The 19574-nt window shown below is 33.1% G+C and overlaps 3 protein-coding genes across 3 annotated transcripts; 2 read left to right on the top strand and 1 right to left on the bottom strand.

The window, feature by feature from the left end:
* Positions 1 to 839: 839 nt before the first annotated feature.
* Positions 840 to 1846, bottom strand: LOC129876513 (heme-binding-like protein At3g10130, chloroplastic). Its single transcript, XM_055951967.1, has one exon. The coding sequence runs from the start codon at positions 1647 to 1649 to the stop codon at positions 1050 to 1052; it is 600 nt and encodes a 199-aa protein (XP_055807942.1). The 5' UTR covers positions 1650 to 1846; the 3' UTR covers positions 840 to 1049.
* Positions 1847 to 7226: 5380 nt separating this feature from the next.
* On the top strand, positions 7227 to 9135 carry LOC129875534 (tubulin beta-2 chain). The gene is made up of 3 exons (XM_055950841.1): positions 7227 to 7840; positions 7937 to 8206; positions 8305 to 9135. The coding sequence occupies exons 1-3, from the start codon at positions 7447 to 7449 to the stop codon at positions 8979 to 8981; spliced, it is 1341 nt and encodes a 446-aa protein (XP_055806816.1). The 5' UTR covers positions 7227 to 7446; the 3' UTR covers positions 8982 to 9135.
* Positions 9136 to 14173: 5038 nt separating this feature from the next.
* LOC129875535 (uncharacterized) lies at positions 14174 to 15741 on the top strand. The gene is made up of 3 exons (XM_055950842.1): positions 14174 to 14373; positions 14872 to 15198; positions 15344 to 15741. Exons 1-3 carry the CDS (start codon positions 14301 to 14303, stop codon positions 15502 to 15504), a joined length of 561 nt encoding a protein of 186 aa, XP_055806817.1. The 5' UTR covers positions 14174 to 14300; the 3' UTR covers positions 15505 to 15741.
* Positions 15742 to 19574: the final 3833 nt, after the last annotated feature.

The following is a 19574-nucleotide window of genomic DNA, read 5'->3' as shown; positions in this document are numbered from 1 at the left end:
GAACAGGCTGAATAAAAGTTGGATCTTATATGAACGCATAGATATTTCTTCATTAATGCGCTTTCATAATGCAAAAATGGACTTCATCATGTGGCTGGTTGCCTTCAACCAAACAAAAGTTTGCTTTCCAAATTTGTGAAATAAACATTGGACAAAATTTAGTAGGAGAATGAGATAATTTAAAGTCAATTCAAGCCCCTACTCATTTAAAAACCAAATTCAAGCGCTACCCCATTTAAGTCCACGACACGTGGTAAAATTGAATATGGGGAAACGTCTGTAGCGACTCAGAAAAATTGAAAGGAATCATATTCTGTATATTGTAAGAGTTCCGAACATCTATTTTTATAGGACTGACCCATGGCTAAATATTTTAAGGAGGCTTTGTTTGAGGAATATTTTAATCCTCGAAAGCTTAATAATCAAACCTTGAGTTGCACACCAACATGGCGCTCCAATTAGTGTCACGCGAGGCATCAGAACATATGCATATGCTATGAGATAACCTTTTCAGTATCAAGTGTGTCATCGCTTCACATTGAGACGACGATTCAATTTTTGTGGCTTATAAAAGGAGGCTCTACAAAGAACTGAAAACATCAGACAATCTCTAGAGGTTTTACGTTATTATCTCGTTCTTCTCCATTTAGCATTTCCCATTAAAGAAGCCTTGGATCCCAACACTCCCTTGTATTATTCATTTTTCTTTAAACCATATATTTGTATGGAATCACAATAATTTTGGTGTATTATTTGCTTCTAATATTCAAGAACGTAATCAAATAAATCAAAATTTGATATAAAATACTAGATAAAAAGCACATCAATCCTTCCACCTCTTAAAGGAGAACTACCAATTTTCAAATAACATTTTTTACTTTAAAAATAAAAAATAGTTTTTTCAAACTACACAATCAAACATTAGCTTGAAGCCCATTAAAACTTTTACTATGCCACGAAATACCAGTAGAAATTTAAAAAAAAACACAAGCTAGCTACAAGCCACTCACACCACTCTCTTTTTTTCTTTACATGTAGTAGTTTCAGCTTCACTTAACTGGAATCCTAACTTCATTAGTCTTAAAGGGAGGCAATGTCCATGGCGGATTATACCTAGCCAACTCAAATTCCCCAATTATCTTACACCCATCTCTCTCCAACCATTTCTTCAAATTCTCCACTTTCTCTTTCACCACTCTATCACTTGGAGTCCCACTAAACTTCAACACCCCATACTTCATTTCCCCTTCTTCTATAATCACCACTCTCTCATCCAACGGCTTCGGTGATTCTGCAGCTTTCGTATACTTTGCAGGCAAAATAAACTGCATAGTCACTGTATTGTTCTCTCCGTCACCACTCTTAGTCACCACCGGTGTAGTCATCGCGATTTTCTCCGACGATTTGGTGATTACAGGAGTTGTCATGGCGATTTTTTCAGGTTTAGCGTTTTGGGGAGTACCCAGTAGGCCGATGTAATTGACTAGTATCTCAAATCCGGCGTCTTTGTTGCCTTTGAACTGGGTCGGATCATATGTGATTTGAGCTATAACAGCTGCTGGGTATTTTCGGATTTCGTAATCAGCTGTAGATTGAATCAATTCATATTTCGGTGTTTCAACACAGATCTTACCAAAAACCATGCCCATTTTCAGAAAACTTAATTATTGCAAATGAAATTTGAGAATGTTGAGATTAAATGTTGGCTGTGAATTGTTAGTACTTAAATGGAAGAAAAGGAAGTTTCCGCGAAATTTAAAAAAGCCGGCAAAAGGGACTTGGAGGTTCACTTGCGGCAAAATGAATGGTGGTTGATGAGCGGGAAAGTGGAAATAGGCTGTGGAGTTTGTTTTGCCACGATTACTTGTTTGCTTGCACCCCAAAAAAAATGTACTCCTTTGTTTACTTATACAACCTTCCTTTCAAAACGAATAATTTAGTTTAATAGTATTTTTTGGTTTTACATTCAAAATTTTAAATAATTTAGAATTACGGTAAAAATTTCATCATCAAAGGAGATTAAAATTTTGAAACTTTGAAGAAATTTTAAGTGTGTCTTTTAGATTAAGTTGAATTCAAGCTTAAAAGATATTGAGTTTTGATGTCTTGTTCGAAGAGATGCTACTGTTGAAATTTGAGTTGATTTCGTGAAAAATTAAAGAAGTTGAAAATTTGAATTTTTGATGTTCTTCATGTATTCTTGGTGTTATTGGAGAAGAAGAAACAAAAAGATACATTTTATTCAGAACTCCATTAAAAAAGTGTTAAAAGTTGTTTAGGTGGTTTTGCAAAATTGGAGTTAAAAAATAATAACATAAATGAGCAAAACTTTTAACGAATGACATAAATGAGTCTTTTTTCAAAATTCGATTGTTATAACCCGTATTTTGCGCCTAAGGACATGTTAGGGATACTTGTAATAATTCAAGGGTAAGACTATGCTTGGTGTTGTGATATACAAGCTTCTTGTGATTAAGTTGGGAGGCAAAATTATTAGAAAAGGTTAGGGGTAAAAGTGAAATTTTGAAGGTGGAATAGAAAAGCTTAGAGGTAAAATTAGAATTTCACATGTGGAAATACTATAAAAGGGTGAGGACAAAATTGGAATTTGGTGATGGGAATATTGGAAAAGGCTAAGGGTAAAATTGAAATTTTTACAACATGTAGTTTTTATGAAGATGTATGGGCTAGGTGCTTGGGCTTGAAACTTAAAAACTAAAAAATGGGCAAGATAGGCCCAATCATTAAGCCATGACCCAAAACAAAAAAAGATCCAAGCCCATGTAAATTCATCCATGTGATGAATGAAATAAAGAGGGCTCTTAGTCATAAAATCCTAGAAACTTCAAGACAAATTGAGAAGGAGAAAAACAAAAGAAAGAAGAGAAAACAAAAAAGGGAAAATCGGCCCAGAAGACCAAAAATTTACCCCTTCAAATTTCATCCCAAAAATTATAATTTCATAGTATTCCTACTAAGTCAAGGGTGCTCTACAACATGGTGTAGTTGTTTTGGAAGTTTGGAGGCTTGTTTAGTTGATTTGTAGATTTGGAGAAGTGAAGGAAAATGTAAGAATTAATCCAATTTCTTGTGTTATGAAGTTTGTTGATGTTGTAATCTATGGAGGTGTGTGGAATTTATGAAAATATGGAAGTTTGCATGGTAATATGGTGCCATGTATACATGTTCTTATATGAGTAAGATTTATTCAATTTTTGTGTAGTATTTTTGTGTAGTATTTGAATAGTAGTTATGATAGTTATTTGATGTTGAAAATGGAAGTTGGATGAAATTTATTGAAGTTGGAAATATGGGTTAGGTGATGTAATGGAAAAAAAATTAAGTTTGTATAATTTGTTAGTTGTGGTTATTGTTTTGGAGATATAAATGAAGTTTAAATGGTGTAAGTTGGTATTAAAATGGGTTGTAGGAATTATGTAATTTTAGTATGATATTATAAGAATATGGAGGTAAGTTATTAAAAGTATGGATTGTTGTTGTTGATTATGAAGTTGAAAGAAGGAAATGAATTTGATTATGAAGTTGAAAGAAGAAAATGAATTGTAATATTTTTGTTGTATTTATGAAATTTTTGAGTGAAATATGGAATTGATGAAAGTTTGATAGCTTACTTGGAATATTTTTCACCTATGTTGGAATGAGTTAAAATTAATTATGGACATGAAATATTCATATTTTCTTGGAAATGCAAAATTTGGTTGAAAGTTGTTGCACTAGTTGGAAAGAAACCAATTTATGTTATAGTGTGTTTAAATTGATTATTGATGGTATTGGTGTTGTTGTTGGCTTGGTTGTTGATATTGTGGCCGAGTTGTAATCTCGGAATTGTCATATATATAGTGAAGATGCTGTCGAAATTTTTGTAGACAAGTATTGGAAAAATTGAATTTTTAAAGTCTTATGAATAGTAATTGATAAATGTGACCAGTTGTACATTTTGGTGGAAACGGGAATTGAAGTTGGACAACCGTAAAAAGCCAATAAGGTATGTAAAGTTTTACCTTTTTCTTCACTTGGTATGTCCTAGATGTAATAGGAGTGGAACGAGCCTCGGGGATCACTCTATACTTCGAAATCGACGCTCAAAATTTCCCCTTTTCTATTCAGTAGAATTGAATTAGGCATTTATGAATATTTTTGGAAAAATTGTCTAAACTTCTAGATTTAGCACAAATGAATTCTAACTACCTTGAAACTCTTATAAATGACGTTATGAAGTTTAACGCACATAATTTGTATACGCCACCTAATTTGATCGAGGTGGGCCCCACTATTCTGAATTTTTCTTTGTTATTTCGTTTGGCTTATGTTAGGTAGTATTTGAGAGAAATTATTTGCTACTCTTCCGAATATTGTATGACTAATTATTTCGTTAAGTCCCATAATATATTTTAAAATATGAAGACGATTACAGAAAACTATTTTGACATAGACTATCGTGAGGTTGGAAGAATTTGCGCTATTATTATTATTCAAGTTCTTTTTATATATGATTTGTTATCAAAACCATGATATCGAGTCTGTATAAGTATCTTAAATTTTAAATTGCATTTAGTTTCTCACTACTCTACTCGTGTATACTGTAACCACTCTTCTACTGAGCCTGGGCCAGAATATATTTTCGTGCGTATTTCTCTACATTGTTCGCCGTGTCCCGACGTGAGGGGCCAGGTATGACATGTACATGGGGTGGTGTATGTTATGCTATGGAGTTATGCTGTGCCATGTACACCTATGTTTGGGATATGATATGATCCGATATGATATAATCTGATATGATTTGATATGGCCATCTGATATGATATAATTTGTTATGGAGATATTTCCTACTCTGATGTTATGCTGTGCCGTGGCGCCGACGATGGGAGGGCGACCACATTTTGTTCACCAAGTCCCATAATGGGGCCGGATATGGCATATGTTTTTGCATATATGATTTGAGATTATGATAAGCATATTGAAATACTGGACATTTATTTTGTATTCTGTACATACTATTCAGATTATGATTTTATCTAGTACAGTTCATGCTTTACATATTCGGTACATTTTTCGTACTGACCCCCTTTCTTCGGGGGTCTGCGTTACCTGCCCGCAGGTACCGAAGTTTGATTTGCTGATCCGCCGATTTAGGACATCTGCTGTGTTATTGACCGTGCTTCTTGTATTTTGGTACTGACTTTATCTCTGTATAATTGGATATGTTGGTCAGGGGTACGACGGGGCCCTGTCCCGTCTTATGACTATGCTATCATCTGTAGAGGTCTGTAGACAGAGTTATGTTGTGGATTTTGTACATATGTCTTGGATTTTGTTTGTTTCATGACGGTCTATCGGCCCTCGTGCCTATATCTGTTTTTGTGATCTATTTAGTGATCTTTCCTAATTACTACCTATGTTTTCTCGGCTAACATGCTAATTTGGGGTAAGGGTACGTTTGGGTGCTCAAATCGAGCAGCAGTCACGACCTATGGAGTTGGGTCGTGACATCAATGACATATTTAAGCCTTTCCCTTTTATTTTTTAATAAGAAATTTGTATATCTACACATGAGAATAGGAGAAAAATGTTTGACACTTGTTAGAATCAGTGGTAAATGCATTATTTTCATTAAAGGATTTTTTTTTTTTTTTAAAAAAAGAGTAAGCATATTAATAGTGTTAGTTAATGAACGGACCAGATTAAATATAACCAGGTTGAATCATATGGGAGCAAGTTTATATACTCTTTACTATCAAGCAACCAAACAATTCCTTATTTGCTCTCAAACCACCATTTATGTTCATAAGAATTTGTCATTATATCACCATAAAGTTAAGAAATTTCAAATCATGATTACATGTGAAATAAAATTGTAATACAAATAAATTTGATTTGTTTGAACTCTTTTAGGAAAAATGAGGCTATGATTAGAATACAAATTAAATCACATCAAAACCTAAAATATTTTATTCTTAGTGTCTCACGCACCCCTCTTTGAGTTTTGAAAATTTAAACTATTTTTGGTTATCCTTTCTCTTTCTTTTTATATGTCAAACTCCACTTTTTTGATGTTTCAAAAACTCTAAACTCCTCGTGTCATTAGTATTAGGAAAAATCTAACTTTGTAAGAAGATTATGTTTTAAATTGAAATTTTCAAAAATTGGACAGCGCCTATCTTGTCATTTTGAATATTCAAGCACAACTCGTTCAAGCCCACGACACGTGGCTAAATTGAATGCGAAAACTTTTCATTTGTAGCGACTCGGAAAAAATGAAAGAAATCATCTTCCGTATTATGAAGAGTGTTGAACACCTGCCCGAGTAGGAGTGACACATGACTTGACACCCGAAAAAAGAAGATCGCCTTACAACTAGATGCAATTGTGATGACCTGAATAATAAATATCGAGTCATACATAAATCCGCTTCAAACAACATCAAAATATAGACACGTGTTGTGAGAAAACCTTTTTCAGTATCAAGTGTGCTGTGATTTCACATTGAGGTGATGATTATGTTTTAGCAGCATATAAAAAAAGACTATACAAAAAACAGAAGACATCAGAAAATCCCTAAAAGCTTTATGTTATTATTTTTCGTCTCCCTTCAGCATTTTCCATAAAAGAGGTCTTGGATTGCCCCTACCCCCTTGTATTATTCATTTTCTTTTAAATCATATATTTGTATGAAATCCGACGTTTTACCCAACGAAAATGAATTTGTGTGGCTTTAACCCACTTGCCTTTAATCCTTTTCATAAGTTTTACTGTTAATCAAAATGACTATTTCTTTAATAAACAATGTGGGAGCTTGAAATATTTTATCAAAGATATGAGAAATATTAATACTTGGGCAAGTCTTGATCGCATCTTTACTCCTAAAAGTCTGATAATATAATTTCTAATTTATCCCTTACAATACAAGTTCAACACTTTTATAATTTTGCACGAAAATAAATAGATTAAAAGAAAATTATAGAAAATTAGACAAAGGTGCAAATCAAAAAAAAGATGTGGGATGGGAGCAAAATGCAAAGAACTCTCCAAACCTTAGTATGTACGAGCAACATTTCAAAATTAGAGGATACTATCGTATTTTAGTAAACTAAAAGAACCTTTATTGCCAAACAAAAAACTAAAAGGACCTTTTACTATAATCTTTGTCTTATCTAGCTGTACCGCACAAATTTCAAATTTCAAATTCATTTCCACAGAGTCCAAGAGGTCAAATTAAATCTAGCCGTTGATTTAGTAACCGTTACCCGGCGCCCCGGCTCCGCCACCCACATATATCTCAAAAACCCTAAAATTATTTAAATTTCACTATAAATTCAACCCCCCCTTTCTCCGTCCCTACACACAAAATTATCTTCATTTTCCTTTCTTTCAGCTTCTTTTTTTCATTATCTTCTCTGTTCCTTAAATCTCCCAAATTTCAAGAAAATGCGTGAGATTCTTCACATTCAAGGTGGCCAATGCGGCAACCAAATCGGTGCCAAGTTCTGGGAAGTTGTTTGTGCCGAGCACGGCATTGACTCTACCGGAAGATATGATGGAGAGGCCGATCTACAGCTTGAGAGAATCAATGTCTATTATAATGAGGCTAGTTGTGGAAGGTATGTTCCAAGGGCGGTTCTTATGGATCTGGAGCCTGGTACAATGGATAGTATCAGATCTGGTCCTTATGGACAGATCTTTCGTCCTGATAACTTTGTTTTTGGACAATCTGGTGCGGGGAATAACTGGGCTAAAGGTCATTATACTGAAGGTGCTGAATTGATTGATGCTGTTCTTGATGTGGTTCGTAAGGAAGCTGAAAACTGTGATTGTCTTCAAGGTTTGTTTTATCATTTCTATTTGGTTTTGTTGTTATGGATTTGGTATTTTTCTTTGTGGGGTTTTGGTATAATGTGTTTGTTGTTGTGGTTTTCAGGATTTCAAGTGTGTCATTCATTGGGTGGAGGAACAGGGTCTGGTATGGGTACTCTTTTGATTTCTAAGATCAGAGAGGAATACCCAGACCGAATGATGCTTACATTTTCCGTTTTCCCTTCACCTAAGGTTTCCGACACCGTCGTTGAACCTTACAATGCTACTCTCTCTGTTCATCAATTGGTGGAAAATGCAGATGAATGCATGGTTCTCGACAATGAGGCTTTATATGATATTTGCTTTAGAACCTTAAAGCTTACCACCCCAAGCTGTAAGATCCTTTAAGCATTATGATTTGCTCTTATCTGCTTTATAGTTGTCGCTACTGTTGAAGATATTTACATTTTTTCGTATTGTTTGATGGAACAGTTGGAGATCTGAATCATTTGATATCAGCAACAATGTCTGGCGTTACCTGCTGTTTGCGATTCCCCGGTCAGTTGAACTCTGATCTGCGTAAGCTGGCTGTGAATTTGATACCATTCCCAAGGCTCCACTTCTTTATGGTTGGGTTTGCGCCTTTGACTTCCCGTGGTTCCCAGCAATACAGAGCTTTGACTGTCCCCGAGCTTACGCAGCAAATGTGGGATGCCAAAAACATGATGTGCGCAGCTGATCCTCGCCACGGAAGATACTTGACTGCCTCAGCTATGTTCAGGGGTAAAATGAGCACAAAAGAGGTTGATGAGCAAATGCTCAATGTGCAGAACAAGAACTCTTCCTACTTTGTTGAGTGGATCCCTAACAATGTGAAATCAACTGTTTGTGATATCCCACCTACTGGACTTAAGATGGCATCCACCTTCATTGGTAACTCGACGTCAATTCAGGAGATGTTTAGACGTGTAAGTGAACAGTTTACTGCTATGTTCAGGAGAAAGGCTTTCTTGCATTGGTACACTGGTGAGGGAATGGACGAGATGGAGTTCACTGAGGCTGAAAGTAACATGAACGATCTTGTGTCGGAGTATCAACAGTACCAAGATGCCACTGCTGACGAGGAGGAATATTATGAGGAGGATGAAGAGGATGCTCAAGAGGTGTAAATTGAAACGTCATCCGAACTCTGAAATATTGATGAAGCCAAACCACAACTTCCAGTTGATGGTTCTATTTGGCTTTGAGGATGTAATGGTCCTCCTTAATATCTTGTAATATTTCAATTTGCTATGGAAAACTACTTTCAATGTTGTGATGTTATATTGCTATTTAGATTATTTTCATTCCAGAGACGTTGATATTGCACTTTTAAGATTGTCTCAAAACGCCGATGAGGATTGTCCAAAGTAATTCAAATTTGAAACCTCATAATTCTCCTTTGGTGGACTGTATCAGCATCTATAAAAAAATCTTCAATTAAACCCAATTTAATTTCTAATTTCATTCTGTTTTAAGACTCTTTATTTGCTATTGAAGATATTATAAATTTTCTATTTTTTTTTATTTTCTTGAGTTGAAATTTAAATTGTGGTTATAAAATAAATAGCATAATGTTAAAATTATTGAAATTATGGGGGTCAAATTGGCGAATTATGATCCAACTCGATTTTTAGCCCAAAATTTGAACGATCATGATCCAACCTAATTTCTATTTTAACTCATTTTAATATCTTCAATTTAAACTCAATCCGCCTATTTGACACCTCTACTTGAAACTTATTGTTTTGGGCTTCTAATAATCACTTGGGCCATCTACAATGTTCGCTTAGTATCAATTCGTCACTATATGAACTGCTTCTAATGAGCCTCCCAAATAATACTTGGATCACCTGAAAATTACCTATAAAATACACTTGTGTTTATCTATTACAATAAATAAAATCACTCTAAATTTGAAAATTTATCTTACAAAATCATTCTAGCCAGAAAAATGATGTTTCACACCGGAAAATTAAATAAACCCCCCCCAAGGAACAACATGATTTGTGGTTTTCATAGAACACAGTTTCCAGTTTTAATGCTCTTTTTGAAGTGCTATACGGTGATTGGGCCTAACTTTTTTTCAGGCTAATGTAATTTGTGGGATATAACTCGTTAGATTTGAGTGAATTTACTGCTATAAAATAAACAAAACTGACTTATGGTAGATAATTTCCAATACTATACAAGCAATCATTTATTCCTATTTATCCTCATAAATTGATCGATAGGAATGAAAAGAATGTCCAATGTTTGATTGGTTCATGAAGAGGCTTAGTGCAAGACTATTCTTAATAACGGACCGGTTTCTTCAATCCTACAATCAGCTTTTTTGTCGTTTGCCACAAAATATAAAAGATCTTACATGTCTGATTAGATGACACGCCTTTTCTTGATTTGGTTTATACTTTATTTGATCACAATACATACAACAATAATATATTCATTGTAGTCCTATAAAAGTAGGGTCGAAAAAAGGTAGAGTCTACGTAGATCTTACCCCTTATCTCAGAGATATAGACTAGAGAGATTGTTTATGATAGATTCCCGATTTAAGAAAAAAAGTCCAAAGAAGTTTCGACAAAGAAGTAACGGATGTACGTAAACAACAAATAATAACAAGAACATCAGATAGTAACACAACAAAAAACTACAACAAAATAATATGATAATTGAGGTACAAGAAATAACAAATAATAACAGAAATCAAAGTACAAGAAACTATAGGAGCAATACTATGATTACTAATATTAATGGATACCAAAACAACACACTGCTACCTACTAACCTTCACGACTCTCTTATCTAAGGTCATGTCTCGATAAGCTGAAGTCATATCTGGTATAAGCACCCTCCAATACTTGTTCCGCCTACGTCTACCTCTCGTGAAATCATCCATAGCTAACCTCTCACATCTCCACATTGGGACGTATGTGCATCTCCTCTTCACATGCTCGAATCATTTCAACATCGCTTCTTGCATCTTGTCCTCCATCGAAATCACTTCCACCTTGTGTCAGATATTCTCATTTCTAATCCTATCTCTTCTGGTATGCCAACATATCAATCACATTTTCATTTCCGCAACGTTCATCTTTTGAATGTGAGAGTTATTGACTGACCAACACTTCGTCCCATACAACAAAGTTGGTATAACTACCACTCTATAAAACTCGCCTTTAAATTTTGCTCAACCTGAACCCTTTAATTTAGATTCTATGACTTGTCTCCAAACCTCCTACTTTGTGTTAATGTTGTCGTGAGTTTCGTCAATCAAAATTATGTCATTTTCAAATAACATACATCATGATACCTTACCTTAAATTTGTCGCGCAATGTATCCATCACCAATGCAAATAAAATGGCCTAAGGGTTGATCCCTAGTGCAACGTCACCAAAATTTGGAATTGCTTCGAGTCTTTATTTTCACGGTCCTTATCCTAGTCTTGACTCCATCATACATGTTTTGATTGCCTAGTGTATGCCACATGTACATCTCTAATCTTCAAATAACTCCATAAAACCTTCTACAGAATTTGTCATAAGCTTTTTCTAAGTCGATGAATACCATATATATAAATTCGTCCTATCTCTATATTACTCCAATCCACTATTCTTACCAGATTAATACAGCTAAAACATATTGCATTAGGATCAATTAACGTTACGCAAATTATAGAAGGGTAGGTGGATTGCCGAGCTTGAGACACAGTTTGACAAAAGCGCAACGTATACCTCAAAACATTGTAGGTAGAAAATACTAATAATACAGGTTAGTATACAATTGAATATAATATATTACAAAATAATAAGAAAGATGCATGTATCCAAACAAATTTTATAAATGACATTTCAAGCCTTCAACTCCCACCACCTCTTGGCCAAAGAACCCCCATCTTCATATAGTTTCTTCCTATATTAGACCGAGTGCTCCTTTAGACACAATACTATAAAAATAACTTCATCTGCAATAAATGTGCATATTAACAAATAGTATTAAAGTCTTTATTGATATTAATTATTGTTAATTTGTATTACCAAAATACTAAGAACGGAAACTTTGGAAAGTTTCATAAGAAACAATAAGATTTAACTAGTATTTTCAAAATCAGAAAACTCAAAACAAGTAAACGGAAAAAAAATCTAAAAATATTTTTCTCAAGAAAGAAAATCGAGTCATTGAATGTATAGTGTTTTCTTAAGGAAATTATTCCTCTTAAGTACCCGAGGTCAATGAAATATATCCTTTTAGGATAGAACGATCTTACTCACCGATATATCGGTACCTAAAATCACGGTGTCAGTGAACCACTTAATGGAAATAAAGTACATTAGAATTCGTTTGTACAGAAGAAGTTCAGAAAATCCGATATTAAAAAATGAGAGGAAACCCCTCTATTTATATAAAACAAAGGATAGTATAAATATGTGATTATTGTGCCTTATCAGAAAAGTCACAATCCTTTGAAATGTCACAACCCTTCAAAAAAACCACAACCTTTCAAAAAAATCGCAACTCTTTACAAAAGTCACAACTCTTCATTTTTCATTCACACCTTTTAAAACCCAATATTAGTTAATTGTCATTAGATCTAATGTCATTATAGACTTTAGGGGCATTTACAAAGAGTGTTAAAATGTAATTGTCACTAGAATTGCCTTTTAGCAGTAATTAAGCTATTACCGCTAAAATTTATTTTTGATATAGCGACAATATTTAGTTTTACTTATCAAATACCATAAAATAAATAATTTTAAAAAAGTTATATTATTGTTCGTACAAAATAAAATAGTGTGTTAGGAAAGGGGCCAAACCTTACAACAAAGTAACTTATAAGTTGAAAACTATTTATAACTTTTAAAAAAAGTAGGTACAACCCATATTTTTTTGACTTATAAGCTGTTTTCAACTTATAAGCTGCTTAAAATAAGTTCATCTAAATAAATTTAATTATTTATTTAGACTTATTTTAAGCACAAAATGACTTTAAGTTAGTCAGTCAAACACTCAAAAAAGTTTAAAACAGCTGGTAAAAAAGGGCATCCCGGTGCACTAAAGTGTCCGCTATGCGCGAGATCCGGAGAAGGACCTGACCGGAAGGGTCTATTGTACGCAGTTTTACCTTACATTTCTGCCAGAGGCTGTTTCCAAGGCTTTAATCCGTGACCTCCTGATCACATAGTAGCAACTTTACCAGTTACTCCAAGGCTCCCCTTCTAAAAAAAAGAAATAACAACTAAGTAACTTATAAATCAATCCGACTCTAAACCAACTGAACTAACGTGGTTAGGAATTAGAAAGTTGCCTAACATGGGGTAGTATGGCAAAATGTGGTATGGGCGGGCCTAGCTAGTCGTCTTCACCAAACAGAACCTTCTGAACGTTGGCCAAAAATATGGATTTTAATAGAAAATTGCAAGTGTCCTATCGTTTACCGCCCATCGTCAACTACACGGTATGTCATTTTTTTTCCACGTACGTCCAATATTTGTGGCTTTATATTTTCAAATTCCACCACTAATAATATGATAATCAATTAATTAAGCTGCTTATTGTGAATGGAACGTTATTTGCAAGTAGTAAGACTTTTATTCTTAGAGTAAGTAATGGGCAAATAACAAATTGAACAATAAGTCGTATTCATTTTTGGGACTATTGATTTTCGTAGAAACATCTAAAGAGTTTGAAACCTTCAACAAGGCAGACAAAAAAAAGACGTGTGTTTTTAGTCGTCAATTACAAGGCTGACTAAACTTAATTACTACAAATAAAAAGAGAATCAAATAAATATTTTTTCCTTTTTAAATGGCGCTGAATAATACGAGAAAAAAATAATTAATTAAATTAGTTAAGCAAACGTGTGGGCTCCACTATGTTTTCCATGAACCATCCCTTCATACTGCATTATCCTATAATAATTCGTGGCGAAATAAGAATTTTATATAAAAGAATTTTAAAAAGTACTGAAATATTATAATTTGAATTAATGACCTAAAATAACTTTCAAGCCATTTTTACGGTTATGTTAGAATATTTTGGTTTGTCAAGTAAACTCCACTATATATATTGTTTTTGTGCAATTTACATAATATAATTTGCCGACAAAGAATATTAAATTGAACCTCCTTCTATTCACATAGCTCCGCACTTGAATTTGAATTTTCAAAATTCATAAATGAAAACAAAAACAAATATTACATAAATACACCAGTCACCCAAAAAAGAAAAAAAGGAAACGACCAAACAAGTAAAGTACTTAACGTGTGACGCATGTCATCTTTGGTTTCTCATCTATATATATTCAAGAAACCTCTCACATATTAGAAACACAATTCATAAACTTCATTAAATCTTCCAATATTTCTCAATTACAACATAAATCCTTACAAAAATCAACAGGACAAAACACATTCTTAACCACCAAAAGAAGAAAGAAAGAAGAAAAATGGTCTTGTCCATGAAGCACTCTTCCATGATTCTTTTCTTTGTTTGCAACCTTTTCCTTCAAGGCGCTTTAGGTATGTTTATATTCAATTTTATTTCATTCATTTATCTTACTCTCTTGAATTGAATTTATTTTCCTAATTTTGATCATATCATGCTCGTAATTTTGATCATATCAGTTTAATTCAAATGTCAAATGAGCGAGTAAAAATGGGTTGAATTAAGAAAATAGGCAAATCAATAATCCGTTTAAAAGTTACTTGAGCTGAAATGAGTTGGGTCAAATGGTCATAATCTATAACCCACCCAACTATTACCAAGTTTTAATATGTTTGTTTGTTTTCTTATGATTCGATTAATTAATTGGTAAAACCTTTTTTTCCTTAATATGATTATATATAACATTTCAAATTTTAAAAAATACTATATACCCAATTTTTCTTTTAAATAAATTGAATTAGATTAATTAAAATGAATTGAGTTAATGAATTTAGATTTACTTAGCTGATTGGACGGATCATGTTTTCATATGCTAATTTTGTCGATATTCATTTTTTTTTTTTTCATTTTAGGGGAAATCACATGTGAAAACTTGCCAACAAATGTTTGTTCATTTTCAATCGCATCATCTGGAAAGAGATGTTTATTAGAGAACTCAGCAAATGAAGATGGAAAAATGGTGTATCAATGCAAGACATCAGAGGTTATTGTTGGAAACATAGCAGAATATATTGAGACAGATGAATGTATCAATGCATGTGGTGTTGACAGAAACTCTGTTGGAATTTCTTCTGATGCTTTACTTGAACCTCAATTTACTGCAAAACTTTGTTCCCCTGCTTGTTATCGGAATTGTCCCAACGTTGTTGATCTTTACTTCAATTTGGCTGCTGGAGAAGGTAAATAATACGATTGACAAGTAGTGTGAATATCTTATCTAAAAAAATTTTAAAAATTGTGCTCGATAATTGATGACTAGTATTTCTTCTGTTTCATTTTATGTGTCATACTTCTATTTGATTAACGTTCCTTTGAAATTTGCAGGAGTATATTTGCCAGATTTGTGCAACAAACAGAGGAGCAGCCCACACCGCGCCATGATAGAGCTATTGAGCAGTGGAGCTGCTGCTACTGATGCTTCTGCCCCTATTGCTTCTGAAGATATTATTGTTGGTGCTCCTGATATTTCTCCTGTTTCTTTCTAATTTATACCACATTCTAAGTCACTTTCCTTGTGAATTAAGGATAGTAGTATTTGTTACTTATAAATATTAAGATTTGTAATTGTTATTGTAGTATAGTGAGAGAGGGAGAGATGAGATTTTGATCTCATTTTTTATTTATTTTTACATAGGATTACTAGGAAATTGTTGTTATGAGAGAATCTGTTCACCAGTTTATTCTTCGCCTGAAACTTCAATAAAATGTTTTCTTTCTTTACATATACATGTTTCTTGCCCCACCCCTATCTTCATTTGGTTTATTATACTAGTTTGGTAGAGTGTGTTAGAAAAAACATTAATGCATGCATTAATTAAGTGTATTAACAATATCTTGTTTGGTACTCTTTTTCCAATTACCTTTCAAAACCTTTTTACATCTTTTTCATCATAATTATTAAGGATATTTTTATACAATGCATGTTATTTTTTAGTACACTAAACCAAACAATGCATAAAAAATATATATTCTATGTATAATTAATGCAAGTATAACTAATACAAGCATTAAACTCTATTTAGAATTATTTTAATACACTCTACCAAACGATCCCTAAACATTATCAGATATATACATGTCATGAAAACTATGATTTAAGATTCTAAATTATGATTTTTAATTTATTTTTTTAAAATGTGAAATTTGATCCATATGTTTATATTTTTGTAAAAAAAAATGTTATTTTTAAATTTGTAAAAAAAGACTCATGCTCGGCGTGAAGAGATTGTCTGTATCATGTGAAAAAATTATATATTAAAGAATAACTAGTTACTATTATTATTGACAAGTGGATCTTTATAAAATTGTGTATTTCAAAGTTTGAATCGCAAACATTTATGATTTATTTATTAAAGGAACACGAAGATATGTGGGGTTTTCATGTATAAGAATTGCTCATTTGATAAAATTGTTTATGAATTATGATTTGCTCATTTGATAAAATTTAATAGTCATTTACAGCTTGTGGGGTTTTCATGTATATGAGAAAAAATTACAAATTAAGAAATTGAAATTGCATATCCAAATAAAACTTCAACTTCAAATTGATTTGATTTCAAATTATGATTACATATAGAAGGTAAACGGTCCCTTAGTGAGATAGATTGAGCAGGATAAGTTTTCTTCTCCTCTTTTCATATTTAGCTTCCTCTATTTGGAGTAATAAGCCTTCTACATCACCCAATGAGGGACTTCAATGAAGCAATATTTTTGGATTTCAAGTTTTGAACCATTTAAAACATATTGGCTACTGCGCTTTGCATAGAATCTTCACATTGACAATTATAGGGAAGTTAGCCAAGATTAGCATTTGCTTATTTTCCTTTGTTTCTCATATAGAACATGAAAATGAAACTAACTTTTCTCTGAGAAAAGTTGCTGCTATAATACTGCACAGATTACTCCAGCTTCAACAGTTTAAATGTTCACTGGACTCTCAAGTACAGAGAATTATATGGTAGGAGGATTTTTTATGTTTCAATATATGTAAGGGCTTAGTACTTGATTCAAAGTAAGAAAAGCCTCACTCAAGGAATAGCAAGAACTGCTATGGAACTATCTATATATATTGTATCTCTTCATGTGCATTCAGTTTGATTTGTATGAATGTAAATAGTTGTTAAGATGCATACATTTCATAAAGCTAGCTCACGAGGCCTGAACATCTTAAGCGTGAATAATTTAATATGAGAGCTTATAAGTCATTGATGTAGGAATGGTCCTGATCTGATATCATGTAACAGATTAATTTTGGCCCTAATTTAATCTCAAAAATTGACAGAAATCCATCAGCACACACCTAAAGTTTGCACGATTTTTCACTTAAACACCACATCTAAGTCGTATACTTTTTAAATACCCGTAGTAAGTTCCTACTGTGTCATTTTGACACTTTTTTTGATGATATAGTGTAACGACCCATTAGGTCGTTTTGAGTACTAGAACTTTTTATTTCATAAAAAACTCATCTCGTAAAATATTAATTGGTATTTTGGATTATTCAATAACCATGTTATTTAGTTGAGGGGTAACCTTAGATAATTAATTTAGTTAATGGATCAAATTGATAATTTATTATTTCCCCTATACCACTTATCTCTTAAGTATCTAAATAAAGTGAAATAGGATTTAATAATCCTTTTGGTCCACTTCTACGAACTGAAAAGAGAAAGGAAAGCAACGAAAAGAAAATTCACCTGCGGACAAACAGGGAAGAGGAATTGTTAAGAATTTGTGCGGCTTCAGGTGAGAATTCACTCCAATTCCACCATTAAATTATTAGCATGTATATGAGATAAGAATAATAGTATTTTAATATAAGCTATATAGTGAAGGACTGTTGGAAATTAGCATACGTATATTATTATTGTGGAAATTGGGAGAAGTGGGGCAGGGTGTGTGTTCTTTTTTATTATTATTTATTTATTTATTTTTTACCCCCATTTTGGAGGATTTGTAGTGTTTCCATACCTCGTCTCCAATGTGATTCGAACTCAGGACCTACCGGTCGTGGGTGGAGGTGCTTAACCAACTGAGCAACCCTCATTTGTCGGGTGTGTGTTCTTGGGAGTAGTGAATATAGGATTGTGAATTTATATGCAATTGTGGTAGTTGTAGGATATAGTAGGAATATTTTAGTATTACAAGTGGGTAGAAATGAATGGATTTCAACTTAAATTGGCAAATTGATTGCCGCACTACAATCGTTATTTTTACTAATATTATAGTGATGAGATTGAGGACTAATGATTACGAAATTATAGGCTAATGATTGAGAGGAGCATACTTCTATATCAATAATTTGGTGCAACCATGATAACTCTTTGTTTTGGTGAAATTCGTAGCTTTAGGACGTAAGAAAATTCCTTATAACATGTCGAGGTCCTAAATACCATCTGGGTAGTGGCATCTTCTTTTAGGTGTTATAGTTATTTATTCGGAATATAAGGATAACAATATGGGTGTCTATGGACTCGATTGCTTAAGAATATTGTATATTTTTCAGATTGGGAACGTTCTAGGGCATCGAAGAAAGGAAAATCACCGATAAATTAGCTTGCTTGACTTCGGTTCTTCAGTTCAGGTAGGTTATGGTTTATTCTATATCATAAATAGATTCTTAATAGTGATTGATAGTCATTGAGTAATGTTTGAAGTTTACTATGCATTGAATTGTTGTGGTTTGGATGGTTGATATGTTGTTGTGATTGGTCTGAAATCTCAAGACTGTGAAATCTATAATCTTAAACTTTCTCTATCAAAGGTGATGCCTTTGAATAAAATTTTTTGATGAAATATTGTTAACGAAGTGAAATATGATAATAAAGAATGATAAATTAATTATATTGGATCAGGTGTCACGTTCTGACACGGTATTTTGGAATCGGATGTCACGTTTCGACACAGTATATTTGAATCGGGTGTCACATTTCGATACGGTATTATTGAATCGGGTGTTACGTTTCGACACGGTAATATTAAAGGAAAACAAATTAAAATGACTTAATGCTATCAAATCTCCAATAACTCATTTCCCAAAAGAGCGAGATATAGAGGTCTGAATCCTCATGTGTGATCTTGATATTATTGACTAGTTATGTAATTGTTAATTGTGTTGTCACTTGACCTTGATCTTGTTGGTTGTCACATGTTACGTGCCATGGTTGATTTTCCGCTATTACTTTATGCATATTAATTTCTATTTTGGGTTGGTCGATGATATCTACTCAGTACATGTTGTCCTATATTGACCCATACTTGTATTTTTCTGTTTTATTTTATAGAGTGTAGTGAGTGTTCCATCGACTTCGACTCGACCTCAACTCTTGCTAGTGTCCAGTACATCAGGTTTCAGGGTGAGCTATTTCTTCTAGCTCGTGTTGGATTCTTTCGGGCATGGCATGATGTCCTTAGTTTTCGGACACTTAAGTTATTTATTTATTTTGGTGTTTGATATTTTCAGACTTAGTATTTTAGAATTAGATGTCCTTAAAGTGATGACTTTCAGGTTTTGAGAAAACGTATTTAATAGACTTTAGTGGTGTTATTATTTCTT

The sequence above is a fragment of the Solanum dulcamara genome, chromosome 12, assembly GCF_947179165.1.
Source record: "Solanum dulcamara chromosome 12, daSolDulc1.2, whole genome shotgun sequence".
Classification (NCBI taxonomy): Eukaryota; Viridiplantae; Streptophyta; class Magnoliopsida; order Solanales; family Solanaceae; genus Solanum; species Solanum dulcamara.
The sequence above is the reverse complement of the archived record's forward strand: the minus strand, read 5'-3'. Positions and strand labels throughout refer to the sequence as shown.

Bases quoted from the DNA above. Each gene is read 5' to 3' on its own strand.
- LOC129876513 (XM_055951967.1), bottom strand. From the start codon at position 1,649: ATGGGCATGGTTTTTGGTAAGATCTGTGTTGAAACACCGAAATATGAA.
- LOC129875534 (XM_055950841.1), top strand. From the start codon at position 7,447: ATGCGTGAGATTCTTCACATTCAAGGTGGCCAATGCGGCAACCAAATC. The intron at 7,841-7,936 runs GTTTGTTTTATC...TGTGGTTTTCAG, and splicing joins AAACTGTGATTGTCTTCAAG to GATTTCAAGTGTGTCATTCA. The intron at 8,207-8,304 runs GTAAGATCCTTT...TTGATGGAACAG, and splicing joins AAAGCTTACCACCCCAAGCT to TTGGAGATCTGAATCATTTG.
- LOC129875535 (XM_055950842.1), top strand. From the start codon at position 14,301: ATGGTCTTGTCCATGAAGCACTCTTCCATGATTCTTTTCTTTGTTTGC. The intron at 14,374-14,871 runs GTATGTTTATAT...TTTTCATTTTAG, and splicing joins TTTCCTTCAAGGCGCTTTAG to GGGAAATCACATGTGAAAAC. The intron at 15,199-15,343 runs GTAAATAATACG...TGAAATTTGCAG, and splicing joins CAATTTGGCTGCTGGAGAAG to GAGTATATTTGCCAGATTTG.